Source organism: Lissotriton helveticus, chromosome 6 (genome assembly GCF_964261635.1).
Source record: "Lissotriton helveticus chromosome 6, aLisHel1.1, whole genome shotgun sequence".
Lineage (NCBI taxonomy): Eukaryota > Metazoa > Chordata > Amphibia > Caudata > Salamandridae > Lissotriton > Lissotriton helveticus.
In genome coordinates this window covers 2,042,920,887-2,042,947,023 of record NC_136067.1, presented here as the reverse complement: position 1 = coordinate 2,042,947,023, position 26,137 = coordinate 2,042,920,887, and the positions used below count along the sequence as shown (strand labels likewise).

The window sequence follows — 26,137 nt, the reverse complement described above, 5'->3', positions numbered from 1 at the left end:
TGCCTTGAGGGATTGTTTTTGTACAGGAAGGTGTCCCTTTCTGCGCAAAACATTTCTCGTAGCGCATGCACGGTGCAAGGGTCCCAGCGATGGTGCTAGACTGCCTGAAGTGTGCCAGCGCAAGGAAAGGACAGGAATGCGACGTATGATCTTAAATACAGCGCTGTTTTTTTGCAGGTGGCTTGCTGCGCTGTGTGAAAGTATGTTAAATGTGCCCCCAGGTCTTTCACAACCAGACAGCATAGATAAGACCTTAAAAAAGTTATTTGTCTATATTCTACCAGTATAGTGTTTTTAATGTGTCCCTGAGGTTTCACTATTATATGCAATGGGAGGGGCTCTTGTTGAAGCTTTGCCTGACGTCTCTTCAAACATGACTATTTAATAGATGCACATTTCTACCCAGCTGAACCACTAGCACGTGGCACTCCGACTTCAGCATCTCAATGTTTCTCCTTTCAAGCATCTTCAAGTATTAAGGTGCATATTATCAAGAACGGCGTTAAAATTATTGCCGCTTTAGCGGCAGGAAACTGCCGCTAAAGCGGCGATAATGGGCTTGATAATAGGCCCTTGTGAATTCCCATAAAAGCCCATGTTCACACCAGAACATTGGCTTCTATGGGAATTCACAAGCACATATTATCAAGCCCATTATCGCCGCTTTAGCAGCAGTTTCCTGCCACTAAAGCGGTCATAATTTTAACGCCATTCTTGATAATATGCCCCCAAATTCTTTTCTCTGATTTCTAGTATCCAAATCCACCATGAGTGTGAAGGCCTCTTTTGTGTACCGGGGTTTGCTAAAGCAAGACTGACCTTCACTGATAGTTGCCTCTGGTGATTTTACTTGTATAAAGGTAGACACCGACATTGTAAATGTTAGACTGGCCCTTTAAAGCCCAGGTCTGTCAGGAACCACCAATGCTCATGCCACCACCTGCCTCTTAGCACACAAGGCCTGCAGGGGCTGCCCCTTCAGTGGTCTCACTGGCTTCTCAAAGACAATCCCTTCCTTGGAGTATGTGTTCACTGGAGTATGTGTTCACTGGAGTATGTGTTCACTGGAGTATGTGTTCTCTGGAGTATGTGTTCACTGGAGTATGTGTTCACTGGAGTATGTGTTCACTGGAGTATGTGTTCACTGGAGTATGTGTTCGCTGGAGTATGTGTTCGCTGGAGTATGTGTTCATTGGAGTATGTGTTCGCTGGAGTATGTGTTCACTGGAGTATGTGTTCGCTGGAGTATGTGTTCGCTGGAGTATGTGTTCATTGGAGTATGTGTTCGCTGGAGTATGTGTTCACTGGAGTATGTGTTCTCTGGAGTATGTGTTCGCTGGAGTATGTGTTCGCTGGAGTATGTGTTCATTGGAGTATGTGTTCACTGGAGTATGTGTTCACTGGAGTATGTGTTCTCTGGAGTATGTGTTCACTGGAGTATGTGTTCACTGGAGTATGTGTTCACTGGAGTATGTGTTCGCTGGAGTATGTGTTCGCTGGAGTATGTGTTCATTGGAGTATGTGTTCACTGGAGTATGTGTTCACTGGAGTATGTGTTCGCTGGAGTATGTGTTCATTGGAGTATGTGTTCACTGGAGTATGTGTTCACTGGAGTATGTGTTCGCTGGAGTATGTGTTCGCTGGAGTATGTGTTCACTGGAGTATGTGTTCACTGGAGTATGTGTTCACTGGAGTATGTGTTCTCTGGAGTATGTGTTCGCTGGAGTATGTGTTCGCTGGAGTATGTGTTCATTGGAGTATGTGTTCACTGGAGTATGTGTTCACTGGAGTATGTGTTCTCTGGAGTATGTGTTCGCTGGAGTATGTGTTCGCTGGAGTATGTGTTCATTGGAGTATGTGTTCACTGGAGTATGTGTTCACTGGAGTATGTGTTCGCTGGAGTATGTGTTCATTGGAGTATGTGTTCACTGGAGTATGTGTTCACTGGAGTATGTGTTCGCTGGAGTATGTGTTCGCTGGAGTATGTGTTCATTGGAGTATGTGTTCACTGGAGTATGTGTTCACTGGAGTATGTGTTCTCTGGAGTATGTGTTCGCTGGAGTATGTGTTCGCTGGAGTATGTGTTCATTGGAGTATGTGTTCACTGGAGTATGTGTTCACTGGAGTATGTGTTCTCTGGAGTATGTGTTCGCTGGAGTATGTGTTCGCTGGAGTATGTGTTCATTGGAGTATGTGTTCACTGGAGTATGTGTTCACTGGAGTATGTGTTCACTGGAGTATGTGTTCACTGGAGTATGTTACTTGCACCGCAGAGGCGCCTCGCTGCTTGTGCATCCTTCCTGGTTCCTGCTGGACTTACAGCTTCTCTTCCCTTACTCCTCCAGGCATGGAGCAGCAGCTGAGAGAGGTCCGCCGGCTGCTAGAGAAGCAATATCTGAAGAATGTCCCACCACAGACTGGCCAACAGGATCTCAGCAAGAAACCAATGGCAGACAGCATCCTGCAGGGTAAGGAAAGCTGATGACATCTCACAGTTGTGTACTGAGCAGGTGAGCTTCCTAGCACCAGGAGCTTAGTATAATCACCCCTCCCCCACGTCTGTGTACAGTCACGTACCTGAATACTTTTAGAACAATTTATTCCTTCAAATGCCTTTTAAAAAACCTAATTAAAAGTCCAAGCAAAAAAATAAATGTTTTATTATAGCCTTATAGCCCGCCGTAGAGGGCTATACCGGCTATTAAAGGCCCTGTCCAGCGTTAAAGGCCCCCAGCCGAAGGCGAGGGCCTTTAACAAGGGAGAGGGACTTTAATAGCCGGTATAGCCCGACTACGAAGGGCTATAAGGCTATTAGAACATTCTACCACTAGAGGGCAGAATGTTCTAACAAAAAAAAACAAAGCCTTATGGAAGCGCGAGGGGATTGGAATCCCCTCAGGCTCCCTGAAGCCTTTGTTCACAGCCAGAGCAGTGAACAAAGAAACATTGGAATGTTGGAGCTCCGGGCTTATACCAGCCATTAGAAGCCCGGAGCACTCCATTGTTTTCAATAGAGCTCCCAACATTCCAATGTTCTAATAAAGAATCCTCTAAATTTCAGAGCAGTGGAGTGGGCCGTACTTGCACCTGCTGGACAGTAATCAAATGGAAAAGGGAAGGGTGATGAAAGATGGACAATAGGTGGACGAAGAGAAACTAAAAATATTTCTTAGACTTCTTTAATACTATCACGTTGTGGCAGAAACAGAACATTCTGTTTTCATCCAAGGGACTTAACAAATGTACATACATCACACTGAAATAACTTTCAAATTTAGTAAACCAGAGAATGGTGCTGGTGCATGTTTGAAGATTTAGACTATTTCACAGCTATACCTTTAATTAGCTTGGTTAATCAACTAGCTCACACCGTAGATATATTTCTAATAAATAACTCACACTTCACCTGAAAAAAGGGACACGTTTCCAATTGTGGTGTGCATCAAATTTGCATAAAATCTAATGTGTTTGCATATTAGGTCTAAGGCCAGTACACAAATTAAGTTAACAGCGAAGTTAAGTCCATATATCAAGGAATCTTTCATTATAGTCCTGCTTTTGGTTCAATGACATAAAAAGAAAAGCAAGACTGTAATGAAGGCTGCCTTGCCCAACCAATCTTCATTTACATAGAATGACAAGTTGGACTTTAATGAGGGCTCCATTGCTACCCGTCTAGTTGAAGTGTAGGCTAAATAGCAAGGGGACCTTAATTATAGTCTTACATTTTTTCCATAAAAATGAAAGCCAGAAAGGAAGGGAGCCTTCATCATAATTCTGGTTTTCTTTCTATGTCACAGTCGTACTATACTGAAGGCTTCCATGGCACAGAGCTAGGAACATAGGGCCATATGTATCAAGCCAAATTGACTTCGCAAACGCCAACATTCGCAGAATTTCGGCGTTTGCGAATGCAATTTGGACTAATGGTATGTATCAAGGAAATCTGCTTGAAAAATAAGGAATCGCAAAATTTGCGATTCCTTATCTTGCGATTGCATTTAAGGAATTGTAAGAAGCCCCAAAAAATCGCAAATTGGCCTTAAGAAATCGCAAATTACCACCAACTTCTAGTTGGTGGTAAGTTGCGATTTCCTTTCAAAATGCATATTTTTTCATTTTTTAAAGTGCCATGTGATGCACATACATGCCCTTAGGGCATGTATGTGCGCCACATGTGCACCCATGCAGATTTCAGGGGTGCAACAGGGTGTCCTTTGGACACCCCTGCACCCTTGAAAATATTCTCAATTTGCGATTAGCAAATTGCGAATCACAAATTACCCCTTCATTCCTATGGGCCTCCTGGCCCATAGAAATGAATGGGAAATTATTCCTTAATTGCGATTAGCAATTTGCTAATCGCAATTAAGGAATTTTAAGAAATTGCTAAAAAAAAGCGATTTTCTACATACATACCATTTTGCGATTTCTTAATAGCGATTCATTAAAATTCGCTATTAAGAATTCGCAAAAGGGAATGTTGATACATATGGCCTATAATCCAGTCTCAGGCAACAGTACAGAAAAGCTGTTGTGAGGTTGAAATAATAATTAAAGAAGGAAATACTTCCCCAACTGCGTTAGTGGAGGGAAGTCACCAGGAGCTTACGAAAGGGAAAAAACTGCTATCTTGCAAGACTTTGGGATACCCATTTTAGGGTCAGGCCCCTAAATGTGTAAAGAATAGCAATTGTGGGAGGCCATATTAGGATTAGTCTCGCACCTAAATACATAAAATATGTCTTGGTTCTATGCGCTGCAGTAAAAAAAAAAAGCTATGTGTACTGAATCCATGGACAACAGAAAGGCTTCAGTGTGACTGAAAATGTGATGATTCATTGTAGCTTTGAGAACTACAGTAATCCACCACACACGGCGTCTAAGCACCCTACAGGAAATGGAAAGATACACCAAAAGCATAAACCATTTGGTGAGTAATCCTGCTCAGGAGAACGATGAATGCATATTTTTGGAAGATTAGCTGTGCGATGAAGCCAAACTTATTAGAAATTGCAATAATTGTCCATCGTAGTGTGCAGTCAAGAATAAATGTTTCGTAGTTTAATGGCGCTCCAGTCAGCCCCGTGATATGGTGCATACACAGCCCTTCTGGTTGTGTTTAATTTAGCAATGAGTGTGTGAGATGTGAAGATGAACATTAGGAGATGGACCAGGATGTAGTTTCATGTTGACCAAGTTGTTGACTATAGAGTTGTGTCATAGATCTGAGTTCTAATGTTGGTGGGGCCAGTGTATCCAGGGGGCTGTCCCCCTAGAAAAAGCACTTCATTTGGTTATACCTGAGTTTTGGTGCCTGCTACCATTTCTATCACTTAGAAACAAGATAACTCCATTTTGTGTTCTTCCGAAACAAATGACACATCAGCCCTTGGGCTACCTGCTGCAGCATCCCCCACATACATGAGCTTCGGAGGGCAATAGAGTAACCCTGGGCGAAGCACTACGCTGCACTCGCATAGTTTGTGAAGTTTGCGCTACTCCGCACTACGTGAATTGCACGCATCACAGTGCAAACATGCGTTGTGTAGCGTAGCATAGTGTCGCTGTCATTTTTTGCTTGCTCGCGCTCCTCAACGTCAAGTTGGCGACCGCGAGCGAGCAAAATGACATCCCGGCGAGACTTTTTCCTTGTTCGCGATCAGCAACATCAAGTTATCGATCGCGAGCGTGAAAAATAAACATCCCGGCGAGATTCTCAACGTGGGGAAGTCAGGTTTCTCATTTCGCGTGGTTGCGTATGCTCCCGACCGCTCGCGATGAGAAGCTACCAGTCTGTGTTGAGAAAGCTGTTGCTCGAGTAGAAATCTATTCGAGCAGCAGAAAACGACCGCTTGCACTGTGCAAGATGCGGTTTGCACTGATTGCACAGTGCGGACAAGCATCAGGCACTGTGCAATCAGTGCGAACAGCATTTTGCACAGTGCACTATGCAGTTCGCGTAGCTCGAGTAGTGCGAAGAGCTACTAGGGGAACTACACCCAGGTTTACAATAGAGGTGCACAGTGCAGGTGGCATGTTGGGGGTAGCTCTACTGGTGGTGGGGCGGGAGCAATGTTGCAAACCGTGGATAGGTTCTGTGATGGCGTGGGGTGACCAGAGAAAGGACAGTCCAAGGGTTGGGGCGGCACATAGATTAATCCGAGTTGAGGGAGCATCGTGGGCTGGGTGCAGAATACTGGCGTGCCTGCGATAGTGCAGGCTGGACTACGAACTTTTCTAGGCAAGGATTTTGATTGAGCACGGGGAAGGTTAACTGCACCAGTCCACTCACCGCCATTTGTGGCAACAGTAATGCTTCCCACTGCCTCTCTTTAAAAAAAATTACAACAGATGAAAGTTGCTCGACTTCATTGCTTTGCACGCACCTAAAGTTGAGAGCAGACTTCACTCTTGTGTGTGCACGCGCATCCACAGAGAAGATTTACCAGATGATAATTGTCCATTTAAATCTCTGCACAAGAAGTGATCAGAGTTGGTGGAATTTGTTTTGCCTGAGTTTTCTTACCCATGGCAATGGTAAAATTGTTTGTTATTAGTTTGTGATTTCATGCCCTGTGATGGGCTTTGGAAATGTCTGTAATAGAAGCTAAGCCCTGAGGCGCGCCCACAGGGACTCATGCTGCCAGTGTGTATTCCTTCCCTCCCAGCATGCAAGCCAGCCGGTATCCCTGTGGAAGAAGCAGATTCAGCGAGGATGACCCGGGCCTGCCAGATTGTTCCTGAACCCCTCCTTCGCAGCGCAGACCTGCAGGTGCCAAGAATCCCAAAATCCAACAGGTGAGACCTTAGTAGAAACATTTACAGCTGAGCATGGGAGATTCAACAAGGTAAACGATGCAAAGATAATATACCGGAGACTCATGGTTGTGGGATCAGACTCACAGCCTCAGAAGATGAAAATGTATCTGCCTTTGCAGATTCCAATGGCAGGTCTTATGAAATAGCAGTAGATAGGCTATTCAGCAGTGCCAGTCTGTATAAACTATTCCCAGAGCACAACAGTTATATACTGTGAGCTGGGAGAGTGCTCAATGAGCTGAGTTGCCACAAACAGTTAACCCTCTGAGCTATCTTATCAAAGACAGTCACAGGAGGAAGTGGTAGAACATACTGAAAGTCATACAGCACAAACCATAGGCTGAAAGGCCTTCTGTTGCTTGAAATATTTTTGGGCAGATTAGAGGTTGGACTAAGAAATATGCCCAGGGATACCCCTCCGCCTGCTCACAGGTATCTTGGCATTCCCTGACCTGGGATTTTTGGGTGCAGGGACACTGGGTGCTATTTTACCTCCAACTGATAAAATCGAGAGTGGGTCCTGCAGGGGGTGTGGGCACAAGTGCAGCCCAGCCCATACTTGAGTCATTCCTATAGACGGGGGGGGGGGCTTGAATCCCCCTCCCTGCCATTCCACAACCTGGTAGTCGCAAACCTCTAGCCCAAGGTATGTTTCTTCTTGTCTTTCTTTGGTCTGTGGGTGTACCTGCACCCTGGGGTGCTGTGAAGGTCTTTCTAGTGTCTTCCTTGATCAACAGAGAAAAGGGCGATTCCTTCCTGTATCCACAGTGCCACCCTGCCACAGCCACATATCAGCCCACCTGAGAGAACTGCACTGGCTCCCTATCAACAAAAGGATCATGTTCAGACTCCTCACCCATGCACACAAAGCGCTCCATGACATAGGTCCCGAATACCTCAACAACCGCCTCACGTTCTACACTCTAACACGCAAACTCCGCTTCGCCAGCCTCGCCCTCGCCACCGTCCTACGGATCTGCAGAACCACCGCCGGAGGAAGATCATTCTCCTACCTGACGGCCAAGACGTGGAACTCCCTCCCCGCACACCTACGACTGACCCAGGACCACCTCACCTTCAGGAAACACCTCAAGATCTGGCTCTTCAAGCAGTAGCAGCACCCCCCCCCCCCCCAGCGCATTGAGACCCTCACGGGTGAGTAGCGTGCTCTACAAATGTACTCATTGATTGACTGAAATGTGTCAAGTGTGTCCATGAGAGGATAGCAGCTAAGCGGGAAAAAGCCACAAAGTGCAGAAAGACCTCCCTGGCAACACTAGTATGTCTTTGTTGAAGATAACAACGGATACAGGAGTCGATAACCAAGGCAGCAAACCCACTCTGAAATAGGGGTAGAGAAAGAGCCCAGCATTAGGTGTTCCAGAAGAAGGTATCCCACAAGAATACTGCAGATGAAAAAGGAAGCGAAAAAACCACGGGCAAACATGTCTCAAAGAGGATGTTGAAAGCCTTCTTAGATACGGAGTAGGCAGAAAATGGCACTTCAGGAAAAAAAGAGTTGACACCAACTTGGATTGGGAACTTCAGGCAACAAACAATGGGAAGGAGGCCATCTTGGATAGGTATAGATTTAAGATTAGCCACTCTCACTGCTTCAGGATATTATCGGTTTCCAGAATGGGCTGGGGTTAGTAGAAGGACCACTAATTTGACATCATTCCTCTCCGCTATACTTCTGCATTTTGCCAGCTATTTCCTTAGCCCGCTGCTTCACACAGCACGCAGATCAACGCTCTCGTTGCCAGGAAAAGTTTAACATGTGCTGGGCAGATGGAAGAAGATACCAAACTGTGTATGGAGTAGGGAGAACTAAAACACACTGCCTTGTTTTCCATGGACGCGAGGCCACGTGAAAATGCCCCCACCTCTAGTGACACTGGTTGCCAGATGAAAGAGATGAAAGAGATGGAGCGCATCAGCCATGGTTCACAGGTAGATGGAGTGGTGCGGGGGGTGTAGTCTGATGACGGTGCCAGGGAGTTTGATGCTGGCCTAAAGCGGGAAACATCCTTTACGACGCAACTATTACCCCACACTACCATTACAACGTGGGGATTACAACGACTTTCGCTGGAGGGCGCTGTCGGATAGGGAATAGTTTCATTTTCTATCCAACACTACTATCCACGGGGACTGGAGTTGGAATAGAAAATTAAACTATTCCACTATCCAGCGCCCCCAACGCAAGTCGTTGTAACGACTTGCGTTGTAATCCCCGCGTTGTAATGGCATGCGGGGTAAAAGCATGCGTTGTACTGACATACAACCGCCTAGAGCAGCAGGTCTTACTTGGGCTGCACAAGCTAGGCTACCTGCTAGGAGGGAGGGCGTGGGAGGGCGGCCTGATAATGTTGTACCTTCTCAGAGTGCGGAAGTCGGGTCTTCCAAGGGATGCAGAGCCTGGGAGCTTTAGGAGGTGACCTCCTCCCAGGAGCAAGAAGAGAAGCAGCAGGAGTAACAGGAGCTTCCCAAGGACTCCGCTGTCCCCATCCTCATGCTAGAGGGGAGGTGGCCGGCATCATGGAGCATTTTTCCATGGACAGTGTGGATGTAGGGGAAAGGCGTCTGGGGTGGGTGGGTAGGACATGGCTCATAATGACCTTGTTCAAACTTATGGAAGCCAAAGTCAATACAGAAAGACAGAAATCCACCAAGAGGGTCATCGTCATAGGAATCCTCCTCCACATTGACTAACACTCCGACGCTGCTGGAAGTTAACATCTAAGCATAAGCAAATGAATGCAAGCGAAGAGCCTTCGTCACTCTTGTCTGTATGGAACCCTTAAGCGAGGAGGCTAGGACTTCATAACCTCCCGTCCTTTAAATATACCAGTGCAGATGGTTGAATATCCCTAGAGGCCACCTCACACTCATAACGAGGACCTATGGTGGCAAATTAGTATCTACTAAATCACAAAAGGTACTCCTTGAGTGCGTGGATTGGAACCACGTATTCTTAACAGTAGACCCTTATGAGGTATTAAAGGGACGTCCTATTGTGAAGAGACCCACTAGGGATTGGGGAAGGAAACAATTCCTTTTGTTTTAATTACCCTCACACAGCCTAGTGGTGGCATGCTTCATTATCGGGTCACCCTGACAAGGTGGGCTCAACCATTTTTCAGGGAGCTCTTAGTGAGAAAATTAACCGAGGAAGATAAAGATTAAAAAACCGTAGACAGATCCCAGTATCCCTTTATTCTTGGATCTGCTAGGGTTATTAAAAATATGTAAAGATGGGTAAATGGGAGTATTTATGGTCCTATGACCCTAAAGCCACCATGTTTCAGTCCTAAATGGGCCTCCTTAGGTCCTGGACTTTCTTCAGGGCAATACAATAACCTCCATGGAAAGCAGAAGGAGATTCCCTATACTGCTGTTTTGTGAAAGGGCAGGTAGCAGCTCCTTATTAATTGAATAAAGACCATTATCTTTTCAATTTCTCTTATCACTCCATCCCGCTGTGGGAGAGGAACTCATCTCAGGGCATCTCACGACATCAAGGGGTAGTACTGTAGTCACACAAACATCAAGGTTCCTTCCCCCGTCAGCGACCGATTCGGGCGGGTGCCCAGCAAATTATTATCCTCTTTTTCACTCGTTTCAACGACTGTTGACACATGTCTTCTGCAGTGAAAGCACTGGAATGCTCAGCCATTTCTTAAGAAGGGCTGTGAATCTGAAGAGGGCTCTGAAGCACCTCAAGCTACCTTCAATGCAAATCCTTCAACGTGGCGTAACTATATGTCTGGTTTGCTTCTGTATGCTGTGCCCTTGATTTTGGATTAAACCCAGATCAGTTGACTGGGGGTGAGTGTTTGATTTACTCAAGCGCTCCGTCCATCATCCCCTTTGGTATCGCTGGGTTTTGGTCCAACACGTTTTGTGAACCTTTACAAAATCCCTCCGCAAATGAACGTTAGGCTGGGGTGGACATCTGTGGTGATTCCTTTAGCTCCCAAAAGAGGAAAAGATCACTTCCCCCTCTGCAACCATCTTCTTCCCAGAAACCCCTGCCATATGCGGGGACCCAGGGATACACTCACCGGTAGCATGCATTCACAGTATGGGTCCCCAGGAGTTCTCTTTCGTCACAGGCACCAAGCACTTCTCTGCGATTATTCTTGTGTCTTGGGGTGCCTGGCCCCTGAGGATCTCATATATTTTCCATGCAATGTCAGTTCACAGAGCAAACACTAATAAAAGAATAAAATAAATATCCTCTAGAGGCAGGAAAAACTGCGCTTATGACTGACGAATAAAAATATACACATTGATAACCATTGATTTTCAATATTTTGGAAAACACCGGAAAACTCTGGAAACACCACCAGAATTCGCAACAGACGGAAACAAAGGACAGGGAAATACAGTAATCGAATATGAATATTTGATTGTTTGTTTATAATCTTTGAAGATGTCACTTTTGTGGTTGTATGATTAATGAAACAATGTTGTAATCCTTGCCTATATATGTGTTAGTTGCAAAAAAATTAAGATTACCTATTAAAAAACATAGGGGCATTTTTACAAGGAAATGTCAGAGCGCGGATCTGTGCCAAATTTGGTAGCGGCACAAGCTCCCACATTTCCATTATGCAGGAATGCACCATATATACAGCAATACGGTGCACCCCTATGTTTTCCCTAAGAAAAATGCCATTAATAGTTGTTTATGCGCAGGAAGGTGTCCAAACATTAACATTTAACCCAAGCCACAAGCGATCTTTCTGATGGAATAAAGCACGATTGGAGTGTTAAAAAACACTTTTTTATAATGCGCAGGAAAACAAAATTAATATTACAATAGTACTAATGATGAAAGCCTCCGTGCATATTAAACATATGTGCACGGCGTTGGGTGAACCAGGCACCATGGTGCTTAAAAACCCCCCAATGAAGTAGCCCCTAAAGATACGGCCCTGCATTGAAACGAAACTGTACTTGGTCGGTGCTGCCTGCCATGAAACAGAAGTGACGTCTGGGGAGCGCGAGCAATTAAGTAACTAGGAAAGCTGAGCAACGCGGGAGAGACCAACTGGCAAGCATAACGTAGGATTACTCTCCGTATAGGGATTACACCAGGTCTTTCCAGACAGCGCATGCGCGCTGCCTGGGCTCGACCTAAAAATGGAGGTGCCATTAATGCTCTATAACTATGTGTCACCTTATGAGCAATGTGTTCCAGATAGCTTGTTGTCCCCACAGGAAAATCATAGCTGAGCCTTTGGCAATAAGCAATTTTGGCCAACACTAAACTCTCCAAGTAAACCCAGTGGTATACATTGTCAAAGGACTGTTCAGAAATACACCTGCCAAGACATAGTTTACATAGTAAAATGCCCTACCCACATATTACCAACCACTCACTCTCTTAGCTGTGCTGCTGCAGCCAATATATAATCTGCTAAAACACTGACCAACAGCATCATCCATTTCTGATATTACTGTGCTTTGCAAATGACTCATGTGTTGTGCTGTTGTTTTGTAACTGCTGGTGGGAATATACTTGGCTCAAACTTCAGTGCTGACCGTGAAGCTGCCAGTGATGGTAAGCCCTCTGGTTCTATTGCACATGTCTCTGAATGCCCCTGTCCCTTGTGTCTCAGTGAGATTCGGCAGATCATCAAAGCTATCCATTTGAATGAATTCCTGCGGCGGCTGGATGAGCAGCAGGTCAGCGCCATGGTGGAGTGCTTCCGGAGTGTCCACTACCACCCACGGGAGACGGTCATGAGTGAAGGCTCCGCGGGGACCACCATGTACATCGTGGCAGGTGGAGTTGCAGTGCTTTCTTAACATGTTTCGGCAATGGTGGAAGAAAATCATGGGTCTGCGTACCAATGGTGGTCACAAAAAAGTGATAACTTAGTCAATGTAGAGTTGAAGTCCACTCATGTAAATAAGTCATGGGTCTTACCGATGACAAACATTTCCATTGGCACGTACTCAAAAAATGATAGTCAGCATTTGTCTAAGCTCAAGATTTTTACTATTCAAAAAACAGTTCTCTGCAGATAGCAATAAGCATGATCCAGTTAATTTACCAGCACCCCACATTCACAGTTCAAACTAGGGGCCAAACCTTGACAGCCTCATGTGGAAAGCTGTGCAATAACCTCACAGCAAAAGTTTATGTTGTAGATGCCTATTTAAATTATTTCCATTACAGCCAATGGGAGCATGATTTCCACCATGTTGTATTCCATCTCTCAGCTCCCATGATGCTCTTGTTCTGATCCATGCCTTTGTCCTGTAGCAGTCTTAGGAAGACATGTGCTTCACATTCTACAAGACACACATGACATAGCAGTTATGTTAATTTTACTGGGTGAGCATTATTAATAATTTAGCCTTTGATATATTATTAAGATTTGCACCATTGAAAAAGTAGATTGAATTTATTTTGCATAATTTCCTTACAATGTAATAGGCAATACGAGTTTTCTCAGTTGTTTTGTCCTAGTGAAATCTTTTGTGTGGTATAGTGAATAGAGTTACTTTCACTATATATTTGTTGGACTATATTTTTGTGTTTGACACTCTGACATACAATCCCTCTTAGTTTCCACTCTTAGCAGTTCGCCTAGTCCCTTAGTAGCTGGTTTCAAGGGGAGATAGATATTGTGCATTAGAGTGTTGGGGCAAAACCAGTAAGAGTAGCCAAAAAGGTTGTGGGTTCACTAGGCGATAAATCATAGTGCAAGACCAAAGGTGGAGCAAAAAAGTACATAGGATCAGTAGTCTTATGGCGAGAAAGAATTGGAAGATGAGAACAACACAGTGGTACTTACCTGCTTTCACTACTCATGTATTTAAGTTGCACTGTTAGCTGGCTCACTCTGAGTGCTGCGTTGTTTCTGAAATCAGGTGCAAACGCTGTTTGCGCCCAATTTCAAATCATGAGATAAGTGGACATTGAGCTCTGTATCTCCCAGTGCAAATTCTATCAGGCAACAACTGGAAATATTTTGGGGGAAAACAGGCCAGAAAGTGTAAGGCTGTGTAGTTTTACTGGTCCTTAAGACTTTAAAAGGCATGCTGTTTACCATCCAGGCTTGTGAGTGGTCATAGAAGATTGGCAGGAGTAATAGCATTACTGCGTGGTAATGGCATTTCCCTGGTTTAATGCGTGCACTTGATATGTTCACGCACCCAGGTTGAGGGTCTAAGGGTCTTCACCATTAGTGAGGCAATAATAATGGATGGCAGACCACTGATGCCAGTGGTGTCTCCTGTGACCACCTCACCCCTGTCTCCATTCTGTAGAGGAAGGAAGGAGCTGTTCCTCTTATATTTCCTTTGGTTCTTGTTTTTCAGAAGGGGAGCTGCTGGTGACCCAGTGTGGTCGCCATCTACAAACGCTGTCAACGGGAACGGTGTTTGGGGAACTAGCCATCCTGTACGACTGCAAGAGAACCTCTACAGTCAAAGGTAAGGGGCAGTCATCGTCACTAAACGTTGATGATGGTCATGCTGCACACTTATCAATCAATCAATCAAACCGGATTTAGAGATCTCTTCTAATAACCAGTGAGGGTATCGAGGCGCTGAGAGCCAAGCATCTCGGGTGGGATAAGTTGAACTGAGGGACCGATTCACAGAACTAATTTACGACAAAATCCTAAATTTACTACTTTTGGTATTCACAGAAGGCATTTGGTAGTCTTAAATTAGGATTTTGTCTTAAATTAGGATTTTGTCCTAAATTAGGATTTTGTCTTAAATTAGGATTTTGTCCTAAATCAGGATTTTGTCTTAAATTAGGATTTTTTCTTAAATTAGGAATTTTTGTCTTAAATTAGGGTTTTGTCCTAAATTAGGATTTTGTCTTAAATTAGGATTTTGTCTTAAATTAGGACTTTGTCTTAAATTAGGATTTTGTCTTAAATTAAACTTAAGACAAATTTAAGTTAAAATCCTAATTTAGGACACAATCCTAATTTAAGACAAAATCCTAACTTAAGCCTACTAAATGCCTTCTGTGAATACCAAAAGTAGCAAGTTTAGGATTTTGTCTTAAGTTAGTTCTGTGAATCGGGCCCTGAGTCTTGGATCCCTTTCTGAATTCCTGAAGAGAAAGTGAGGTCCGGAGGTGCGTGGGGAGGCCGCTCCAGGACTTTGCGGCGAGGTAGGAGAAGGAGCGTCCTCCACAATTGATTCGGCAGATGTGAGCTGCCTTTTACCACTAACAACTAACTCACCAATAAGGAAGCAGGTGTCTATGAGGCAGCGATCATTAAAGAAGCCATCAAGTGTAGGAAAGTTATAGTTTTCTTATCCGAGTGCTCTTAAAAATCATCAATGGGCATTCTAGACCATTCCTTGGTGTGATGACGTGTGCTTGAAGTTCTGAGAAGCACTGTGACATCATTCCTTGATTGAAATAATATACACATACCAAAATTGATAGTGTATTTAGATGAAAAGGCTGATATTTGCATGATACATCATGTGGCTTTGGGGAGACTTGTTAGTAATGTCAATGCCTAAGTGCAGGAGACAATACCACAGTGTCTGTTATTTATTACTCGTACAGAGGGCATTCACATTTGACAAAAACATGTTTACGTTACTATTGTCAACCCTGCCTGATGTGCTGAGGTGATTTCTGCTGGTAATCTAACAATGGTTGGCCACAAACGTCACCTTGTCTGTTATGGTCACTACTACAACGTTAACGATGTTAGTAGCTCGGAGTGATTTCCACTGACCATAAGTTGCTCTTATTCCAGAAAAGGCTGGAGACCCTAGAGGCCCACTTTGAATTTCTTGTCTAAGAAAAACTGTAGGTAAATAAGCGTGGGTATTACTAATCCACGTGGGTTCATAATCAAAGGGTGTGAGACACTGGTACAGCTGCATCATTCCAACACTTCTCCTGATTTCATCCAGCAGCAGGGTGGTTCGAGGAAGCAGGTGAACTCTTCCATGTCCCAGCACGCGACATGAGTACATGGGGCAAATGCCCTATGCAAGGGAGCGAGGCTAACTTTAAGGCATTACTATCCAGTGCTTAATTTGAGCGGGTGGTTTCTGGTGCTCGGCACCAGCACCTATTTGTCAACACCTGCATTTATAGGAGCCTGCCACATGGTGGCGCTGTTTATCCACTTTAGAGCCTAGCACAACAGAACATTTTTATTAATTAAATGAACATTGAAATCACTAATTTTTGCTGCCAAAGCCATTCGTATAGCTCTCGGGGCATGGAATAGTCCGTACTGTCACACTTGGACGAATTTGATGGTGAGAAGTTGTGCTGCTACTGTCATTGGCAGCGCTCGTAGAGGAAATGGCTGATGCAAGCTGAAGTGACCACCTGATGAGGGCCCTGACATTTATTGTTTTACAAATTAAGCACTGTTGTGACCATTAGCAACAACTGCAGTCCTTATATCAGCATCAGTCAACACACGACCCCAGCTACACTGCCTGACCACGGGTGCTCCCTCCAAGGCCCCCAGCTGAGCCAACAAAAATATTGAATGCAAACACGTTCAAAACACAACCATTGATTTTAAAATATTAATTTTACTGAATGTTTTCAAAATGAAGGAAAATACAACATAGCAAGCAAAAAATATGTTTGCTTCAAATATTAGATCAAAATGTACAATTCAGCATAAACAACATACATGAGGGCTTTTCATGATAAATTATGACAAAGTGGGAAAGCTCATGGTGTAATTGCATTAAAGCAAAAAAAAGTGGAATGGAAAGATAGCCACTGAGGGAATATTATCATTAAAGAACAAGCAAATAGCAAAAGAAGCATTGGCAAAGCTAATAGGTCTGGCTTGCATTTTCAGTAATAAACCAGACCTGTTGACTGTGCCAAAGCCACCGGGCACACTGAATTTATATTTCAGTAGCCGCCCAGCTGCAGAAGCAGGAGAGCTGCTGTTCCCCTGAATCCTATCAGTGGTCTGGGGGCTGAATGTGGTTGCTAGGGACGCCAAAGGGTTCTTTCTCTAAAACTATTAGAAAAAACGATTTGGCATACCTAGCAATTCATTTGTTTGGCTGTATAGTGAAGTATTGTGTGTGGAGTGAATAAATAACAAACATGTTCACTGTATTTTGTATGCGATGCATGTATAAGATGACAAATGTGTGATGAGTGAGTGTACTTTTCATATGTAAAATAGTCCCTCATGCATTGCAATGGAATCACTTCCTAGGAGGCCGAATGATCCATATAACAGCCAGTAGCAGGAGTTGTGAGATGCCGCCTTCGATGGTCTAGTCCAAGATATGATTGACAGTCTGTGAAGCAATAGCTGAAGTGGGCTGACTCCTCAAATCAGCCAATGGTTGACGAGGACAAGGCAAAGTGCATTCTGTGTTTGTTCCATGTTAATTGGTCTTTCGAGATCAGTACCAGTACTGTCAAGCCAGATCTAACAAGCATTGGAAATGCAATAAGTCTCGCCTTTGTTTAATTTAGAGCTATTGGAATTGTAAATGTGTTTTACCCATGTTATGGAGTGTATGTGTATGGTGTGCAGTGGAATTATGTGGCTTGGATTGTATTAGTTAGAAGTGAAATTGTGTGGCATGGGGTGGATTTATATAGTGCAATTGTGTGGTACGGTGTGGAGTGGAATTATGTGGATAGTAATTATGTGGTATTGAGTGTATTGAATTATGTGCAGTTGGATTGTATGCTATGGAGTGTAATTTTGTGTAGTGGAGTGGTATTTTTACAGAGACTATGGTAGTACTGTATATTAAACCGTACATTAACACCAATGGCCACATGTGGATGAATGGCAAAAGTAGAGATCAGCTATAACCACAAACGTGCAAATAGTCTGCTTACTAATTAATGTGCATCCTTGCAATTTATTGCATGCTTTATTGCTCATGGTACAGAACCCTCTTCTCACAGCCTCCAACTCCGAACCTCTGTTAGAGAAACATCCAATATCTACTGGATTGTCATGCAAGCTAATGGCCATGCTGATTAAATTATACTGTATGTTTCACTCTGGACTTTATATGAATTCACAGCTGAACCTCCTTCTGGGCGTGTAATCAGTTGATTTATTTCCTGCAGTATGGCATTTTGTTCTTTATGTAGGGGAGTCTGGGTTTTTAAAAAAAATGGGTGTAGTGGTGCGATTATGAACAATCATACTGGTAATTTTCAAAATGTAATGACAAAGAAAGAGTGCGTCCCAGCTAATGAAGGAGACGTGTAAAGCCGCAAGTGAGAGATCCAATCCCGGTGGGCGGGGCCAAAAGTGGACAGGGCGGTAACAAGGAGGGACTAATAAGCCTCCTTTTCCATCGTGAGCCAGCATTTAGCATTTAGCATGGAGGATGACGCCAGCGAATTAAAAAGATGGGCGGGGCTACAAGTCCGCCTCTGAAAGCTTCGGAATCCTTATTGATTCCAAGATGCCCTCGCATGGCGAGAGCAGCGCATGTGCAATACTAAGGCCAGGCGAGACCTAAAAATGAGGTATATGGGTGGAGAGGAAATGAGAACAAGAGCCAGTGTCACTGTGTTTTGTAAAACAGAAGGGGGAAACAAAACAGCAGGAAAGTGAAAGGAGGGGTCTGGTTGAAAGATCAGTCCTTCCAGTTGCAGATCACGGCACAGGAAACACCAACACCCCATCAGTGTACGGATCTCCACCACTTTACACTCTTCGCCACATGAATGGGTGTTTTCAACGGAGGCATTTCCATCATAAATGTTGAGAGATCAAATGAGCAAAATCGATCGCACTTCAATGCTGCAATTCTCAGGTTGCTTTTTTCAATTACTTCCACAATTCCTAGTACTTCTAGGTCTGATTCTTGGACAGATTCACCAAGTTTTTTCCTTGAATAATACACTCGTTAGTTTGACCTAAGCATGGACTGTGATGTAGCAACTCACAGGAAGAGCTGTGTCAGTCACGCTCAGAATTTAAGATGTTATTCACACCTAAGACCGGACTAAGATATCGCTACTCATTGAATAATCTTAGTGATTGGGCCCAATAAAGGATTAGGTTGCATTGTATAGTATGAAAGATTGATGGCTGATGGCTCAAACTATCTGCAGATTTTTTTTAAAGGTTTGACAGATGAGCTAATTGTGAAGTTGACAAACTATTATAAAAGCGTAAAACAGTGGGTTGTGTGTGGCAGCGGGACCTTTGCTGCTGCTGTGCCGGGGTGGGTATGACTGCGGCTTACCTTGCTTTGGCTGGGTTCCACTTCTCCACCTTTTCCTGGTCCCAGATCCCCTTTCTCACATCCTGAAGTCCACCCACAGATTGTGAGACACTTCCAGGTTCTTAGAATGGAGAGGAGTGAGGCCAGCAAACACATCCCAGAAATGTGATGCACCAAACTTAGCTGCATTCGGCATATTCAGGGAACTTTGTACTTCTATACAAAGTAGAACATTAATTACATTTATCTGACTCAGCAAACTTTACTAAAAATTCTTCTGCTGCAATTTGTCATGTCATATTGAAATGCCTTTCTATGCCATGTCATGCCAGGTTATGACACTTAAGAGAGCTTGTTTGATGAAAACAATTTTAAAAGGGGTTCATTGCATTTCGAGACACAGCCCTCTTATTTTAATATATCCAACAATTGGATTTCAAGAAAAAATCTTCTAAGAAGGTAGTTGTATCCATTTTTTATTTGTTGAAATGATCTGGTGACAAATGTTTCGCATGGACTCACAACTTTTCTAGGTGCTTTCTCAAGGCGTTGTATAGTCAGGATAAGAAACTTCATGTGCAATACTCCGTTTAAGTAACCTGAGGTTAAGTAACCTGAGGATCTTGGGCAATACCAGTAGTATATCTATATATATATTTAGATGCAGGGTGCTTTTCCTCCAGGCTAGTCCATCACTTCATATTGCATGTCATTAATGATCACAATACACCCTACAGTGGAATTGATATTGTCCACATATTGCATGGAAGCTCATATTAAATGTATTATCATGTGCATACATTTAATTTTAAAAACATTGAATTTCACTTTATCGTCTATTGTTCCAGTGATTCAAAAGTTGTACTCCTATACACCTTAGATATGCAAAGCTCCAGCAAAGCTGGTAATTCCCAGTGCAATGCTTCTTGCAATTCGATTCCATTACCCGGTGCTCTGTTAAAGCCATGCACTCCAGATGCATAGATTACCTTTGTCCTCTCTCTTGGTCAGCAATAGGTCACGTGAAGCTCTGGGAGATCCACCGCCAAACCTTCCGGACCATCTTGGCCAACAACTCCAGGCAGAAGCGGCAGGATACCCTGAGGCTCCTGAAAGAGTGAGTTTGTTGTGAATCTATGAAAGAGGGAGAGTTATTCAATGCAAAACACTCTGGCCGACAGTACCGCACCACAGGTCTATATTGAACTGAATGTCTCAGTAACCATTGCCACCAGGTCTGTATCAAACTGAATGTCTCCGTCTTATTACAAGTGCTTCATATCCTACAGTACTTGTACTAATGCGGATAGGATACCTGTCATGTTTGAGGTAGAGCAACTTGTCCACCGAACTCTAAATCAGGCCCTCTAAGCTTATTCTAAGAGATGTGTTGATATCCTTTTCCTTAATAATGGTATACATTCATTTGCTTGTACGTTGATGGAGTGAGGAGCATTTCCATAGGGAAGGTCATATATGTGACAACCAATCAGTATCTTCTGGTGCGGGGATCATTGTTCAGATCGATGCGACTCTACTTGAGAGTCACATCTTTCTTACATGAATTGTCTTGATGTCTATTCTAATGGACACAGTCTAAGCACTATAGATGAATAACGCAGAGGATGTCAGAGCAGGTAATGTCGCCTCAGGTTTGTAAGATGTGGATGTGTGAACTTTGCTGTTGAATCTTGAATATGGGGAGATCTTAGAGGTGACACCTAAAGAAGCCTACATACTGCAAATTGGAATTACTGGCACAGGAAAATGCAAATGCTTTAGACCAAAGACAAAAGATTACTAAAGTCAATATAAATATATATATTGTGGTATATGTATATATATATTGTTGTAAACTCTATTTACTGAGCAGTTGTTCAGAGTCAAAACGACACAGTTCAACAGGAGATATAAGCATATTAGGCCACTCCCAGGAGGCCTGTACATTTCTCATCTAGAGTATACCTCTCGACCACCCAACCTAGGGCACCATTACGATGGTGGGTGGACACAGTAACGGTAAACGGGACCGACCGCCAAAGATGCGGCGGTCCCGCTAAGCCCATTAGGATGAGACCGCCACCCTGGCGGTGGCATCCCGCAAATTTTACATTGCGGCAGGCGGTGCTGTAAGCAGCACCCGCTGCAATGCAAAATACCTTTTTCATTGGCATGCACCCTGTGCATGCCAATGAAGGGGGGTACCATGGAAAAGCCCAAATCCGCACACATCATAATATGGCGGGCGGGGCCTGCTAGGCACCGCCACAATATTATGGCCAGGTACCGCACGGCAGGCAATCGTAATGATTGCCTGCCTGCGGAAAAGCAGCGGACGGTCTTTCCATCCGCCGCTGTGCCCCCGTCATTTTAATAGGGCAGGGGGTAAATAGCGGGCAGGCGGGGAAAGATGTCGGGCGGATCACCACCGCCGGTCGGCCAGTGGCGATCTGCCCGACATCATAATGGTCCCACTAGTACACAGTGTGTATTATATGATATCCTCTACTTTGTACATTCACGTCTGAGCAGTCCTGTACCCTTCCACCCCTTACTCGATCTACTAAAGTCAATATTACAACGAGGAACTCATGAAGATGATGCTTAAGTAAAATATGAAGATTTTAGGGTTTTTGGCATTACATGGTAGTAGAACTGGTAACCATGAAAAGTATGAATTTCATTTGGAAGAGACTCGGATATACATGGGTGGACAATCCTCTTTTAGAAGAATTAAGAAGACTCTTGCTTTGGTGTAAAACTAGTTTTCTAGATTTTTTTTAACCTTTTCTTTGCTTTCCAGAACGCAGACTCTCAAGCAGATGTCAGACACACAGCTTTCAAGAATCATCGACTCTATGGAGGAGGTATGGTCCGGCTGGGGAGAGGATATCCTTGTAGTGATCAGTTCAGTGCTGGTCCACCTCTCTCTCTCGCTTACTGTCACGTTGGTCAGTAGTCTACTTTTAGCCCTGGGGAGAGGTGTGGCGCCGCGGCCAGGGCGACTGACGCTGGAATCTGGGGATCAGGATTCGATCCCCGGCTCCGGCGGCAGGTTAGCCCAGCACCATGTGACTCTGGGCAATAGCTCGCTTAATCTTCCCGACGGCCCCCAGCGCCTAGAGACCCTTACGGGTGATTGTGCGTTTTACAAATGTGGATTATTATTATTATTATTATTATTATGTTCTGGGCCTGTTAAACATCCTCCTGTTTACGCCTAAGCTGGTTATCATTGTTGTACCAAGAATGCAGTACACTGTGTCAAGAGGCCACTGGTTGGTTGCAGTGCGCCTTACAAATACTAAATACCACACCACAAATCACTACAATATAACAAAAAAACCTCAATATATCACCAAACAGCGTCTTTACCATACCTCTTGTTATCAGAATATTACTAATTTTCTAGCATTGCAAATAACAACTATTAGACACCTACTAGTATAGCAGTGTAGTTTCATCATAACCATATGGGTTTTGGAGCAAAGCTTTTCCAAAGTAGCAGTGCTTTGAAAGAGAGATAATGGTATCCCTATCAACTTAACTTTAAAAAACACAGGCCCGTGCAAACATTTAACTCAGGTTTTTGCTGGTTTGGTCCAGGCATGAAGTGGTCAGAAAAGCACTGGGATCACTTCTGCTGGGTTAAAGGACTAGAGAGGTGACTCCTTGGAAGTGTAGAGTCCAGGGGCTAATTGGAGAGTCACAGGGAATCTATTTATATTCCCAGAATAACCTATCACCTATAACGACATATTGTAAATAATAGCTATTTACCATGAGCACACCAACATTGTGTTTTTCCTTTGTTCTTTAATGATAGAAGTGTTTGTTTTTCTATCCAATACAGTGCAAGTTCCTTCCAGGTGACCTCATAGCAAGCGACAATGGCAAGGGGACAGACTTTTACATCATCCTGAGAGGAGAGGTGGGTGTTACATCTGCCAGGGACATTAGAGGCTTATGTGAAGGACATGGACCATGATGTGGCTATATGTGGCTGCACATGTGAAGGACCTATTAGAAGAATGTTGGCTCTCGGTGTGAAGTACATGGGGTGCTGATGTGAAGGACAGGGTGTGGTTGTCAGTGTGAAGGAGATGGTGGTGCCCTAAATAATGGGAATAAGGCTTGGGATATGAAGGGCTTGAGTTGTATTTGTGGAGGGAATCAACTACTGGTGTGGCTGACATGGAGAAGAAGAAAGTCATAAAGTGGAAGACATATGGCTCCTGTGTGAAGGCCATGATGGCTTTGGCCCGAAGGAAACCTGGTCCTGGGTAAAAGCTATGTTGTTGATGGTGTGAAGACAAGAGGTTGTGGTGTGAAGGAACTAGTCTGCTTACGGAAAGGGCAAATAGGGTTCTAGTGTGAAAGGCGTGGCGGTGCTGGTGAGACATTTTGGGGGTGTTGGTGCTCAGACACAGAGCACTTATGTGGAAAGTATGATGGTGCGTGCGTGAAGCAAAACATATCGATTGCATTTACACCTGTGTCGATTCAGGCTACACAACCAAATGATGCAAAACACAACTCCTCAGACTTATCAAAAACAGAAATAATGTATTTAACCTTTATTCAAACTAAGAAAATGTGTGTTGCATTCTGTGCTCTTCAGATATGACTAGCCATTCATCAAAGAGTACTATTTTAAATGTCTTGTTTACATTCTAGACTCTAGTGCTGGTGCCCAAATAAAAATATTGCTTGAATCAAAAGGAATGATAACAATTACCATTTTCTTGAAAATATGCTAAACCCAATGAGACGTCAGACTTAGAAACTGTACAAGAGGTTGACAGGGGATGTTTGTTTCTGAGGTACAAACCTATGCATTTCGGGAAACCCTTTTTTCGTAAGGAATTCTTTACATCAATTTTGAAGATGTCAATGGACTTAATGCCTCAGTTTGTATTTTAATTCCAGAACACTGGTTTTACACTAAGATGTTTTCAATATCACTACCAAGCTGCGGTATTGATATTTTTATTAAATTGAGACACCCAGAAGTATCGAAAACATTCCTATCCTTTTGAAGATTATAAATGTTCAATATCCTTGTTTGTAAACAGGATAATCAAAACTTGCTATCTGAGCAAAGAATATAAGCTACATTCGTAGCAATGGCTGGAAATAGCTAATGTTACAGAACCTATAACAAATCTAAAACATTTTGCAAAAATGCAAAAAGACAATTCCTGAACAATAAAATAAAATAATAATAATCCACATTTGTATAGCGCACAACCACCCGTTAGGGTCTCTAGGCGCTGGGGGGGCCGTCGGGAAGATTAAGCAAGCTATTGCCCAGAGTCACATGGTGCTGGGCTAACCTGCCGCCGGAGCCGGGGATCGAACCGTGGTCCCCAGATTCCAGCGTCAGTCGCCCTGGCCGCGGCGCCACACCTCTCCCATTAACTCATAAAACAAAGCAAACTAACAATTTGCTATATCACAATCAGGAGATTAGCGGTAAAGTACAAAGAGTTAATCAACACAGTCTTCATAAAAACAATATTGTAAATATTTCGAAAAATCATTTACTTCCACTATTATCCAGATCATCTCAAAATTGTTAGTCTTAAAATAAAATAATCAACATAAAAAAAGTGTATGCAATATTGCCTTATACATGTAGCTGGTTGCATACTCTCAGTAGTAAGGTAATGACACAAAACAATAGTTCCAGATATTTATTGTAACACCATAATAGCACTGTATTTACTGTGGTGTGAGTTAGAATCCAGCGCTCCTCTTCTACTGATGCTCTTGTCTTTACTCAAACAGTTACAACATCTTATGTTTCACTCAGCACATCTCTACCCTGGCGAAAGTAACTTCCCCCAAATACTTTTAACACCTCTCACATTCCACCATTACTGTCATATAACCAGTCTCTGAACCCACAAATATAATTCCAAGTTCTTGTTGTTTGATCTAACTTTCTACTACAGACTTTTTACTGTGAACACATACAAATGTAAATTGTTCACTGTTTTGACTCTTCCCTATCACTCAATACATTCCGCTTTCTTTCTCCTGTTTTCTTTAGTCCATGCTCACACATTTTGATCCCCTTAACTCTCCGTTTATGCTAGCAGGTGATTTTCTCTGTCTTTTCTTATGTTTTACATACTTCCTGTCAGCGTACCTCTCTTGGTTCACACATCTTTTCTCAATATGGTAAGTTTGCTGACACTAGCTGTCTTTTTCTTGGTACACCATCAAAGTCAGATAGAACAACAATGGACATTATATTTAAATATTATGTTGAGAACATTACAAAGCAAACTTGGCATTCTTTCTGTTTTTTTCTTCTATTGTGTTTACAGCCTTGAGAAAGCCATTTGGGACGAAACACGTTTTGGCTGCCTACTTCTCACTCAACTGAGTATTATGTCTTTACGGGGGTAGCAATGTCATTGCATTTAACTACGCTGATGACATCCAGCTAGTCTTTGACATTGACTCCTCCGACCAATCAATTTATAATTTTCAGTCTACCCTGTGTCTTATTAGTAACTGGATGGAGGACAATCACTTAAAGCTTAACCACGACAAGACCGAGCTGGTCTTGGTCGGAGGTGCCTCCAACCCCTGGAATTCTAATTTCTGGCTTTCCGGCTTTGGCTCCCCCCCTCCCCATCCTGTCAACTCAGCAAAAAGCTTAGGAGTCATTATTAGCAAGGACCTTTCCATGAAGCCCCAGATTAGTGCCGTGGTATCTTCTTGTTTCTTCCATCTTCGGAAAATCCGTAAGATCTCCCGATTTCTAACCATGGAGGCCTTGACCCTGGCTCTGATGGCTCTTGTAGTTTCTAGGATTGATTATGCCAACTCACTCTATGTTGTACAAAAGGGGTGGTGATGGACGGAGCATCTGAACCAATCAAACACTCACACCCAGTCAACAGATCTGGGTTTGATCCATCACCGTTCTTTAGCCCACTCTGCCACCCCAGTTCAGACATGGCTATATGCAAATCAGTCTGACCCTGTGCCTCATGGGAACAGTCCAGCCCGAACTACCAAGCCATACCTTCCCTGGACCGGAAACAAGCTTCCGAGGACTGGTTTCTGGCATTACAGCCGTCTTCGGCCCGGCTTGCTTGAATCC

The 26,137-nt window shown here is 43.7% G+C and overlaps 1 protein-coding gene across 1 annotated transcript in view; it reads left to right on the top strand.

The window, feature by feature from the left end:
- Window positions 1-26,137, top strand: part of LOC144762010 (cGMP-dependent protein kinase 2-like) — a 243,369-nt gene that overhangs the window by 94,623 nt on the left and 122,609 nt on the right. Inside the window, exons 2-8 of the mRNA XM_078647174.1 lie at window positions 2,346-2,468; window positions 6,672-6,801; window positions 12,453-12,619; window positions 14,164-14,277; window positions 20,029-20,134; window positions 21,821-21,884; window positions 22,871-22,948. Coding sequence (XP_078503300.1) covers window positions 2,348-2,468; window positions 6,672-6,801; window positions 12,453-12,619; window positions 14,164-14,277; window positions 20,029-20,134; window positions 21,821-21,884; window positions 22,871-22,948 — 780 coding nt within the window. The 5' untranslated portion in view covers window positions 2,346-2,347. The remainder of the gene's footprint in view (window positions 1-2,345; window positions 2,469-6,671; window positions 6,802-12,452; window positions 12,620-14,163; window positions 14,278-20,028; window positions 20,135-21,820; window positions 21,885-22,870; window positions 22,949-26,137) is intronic.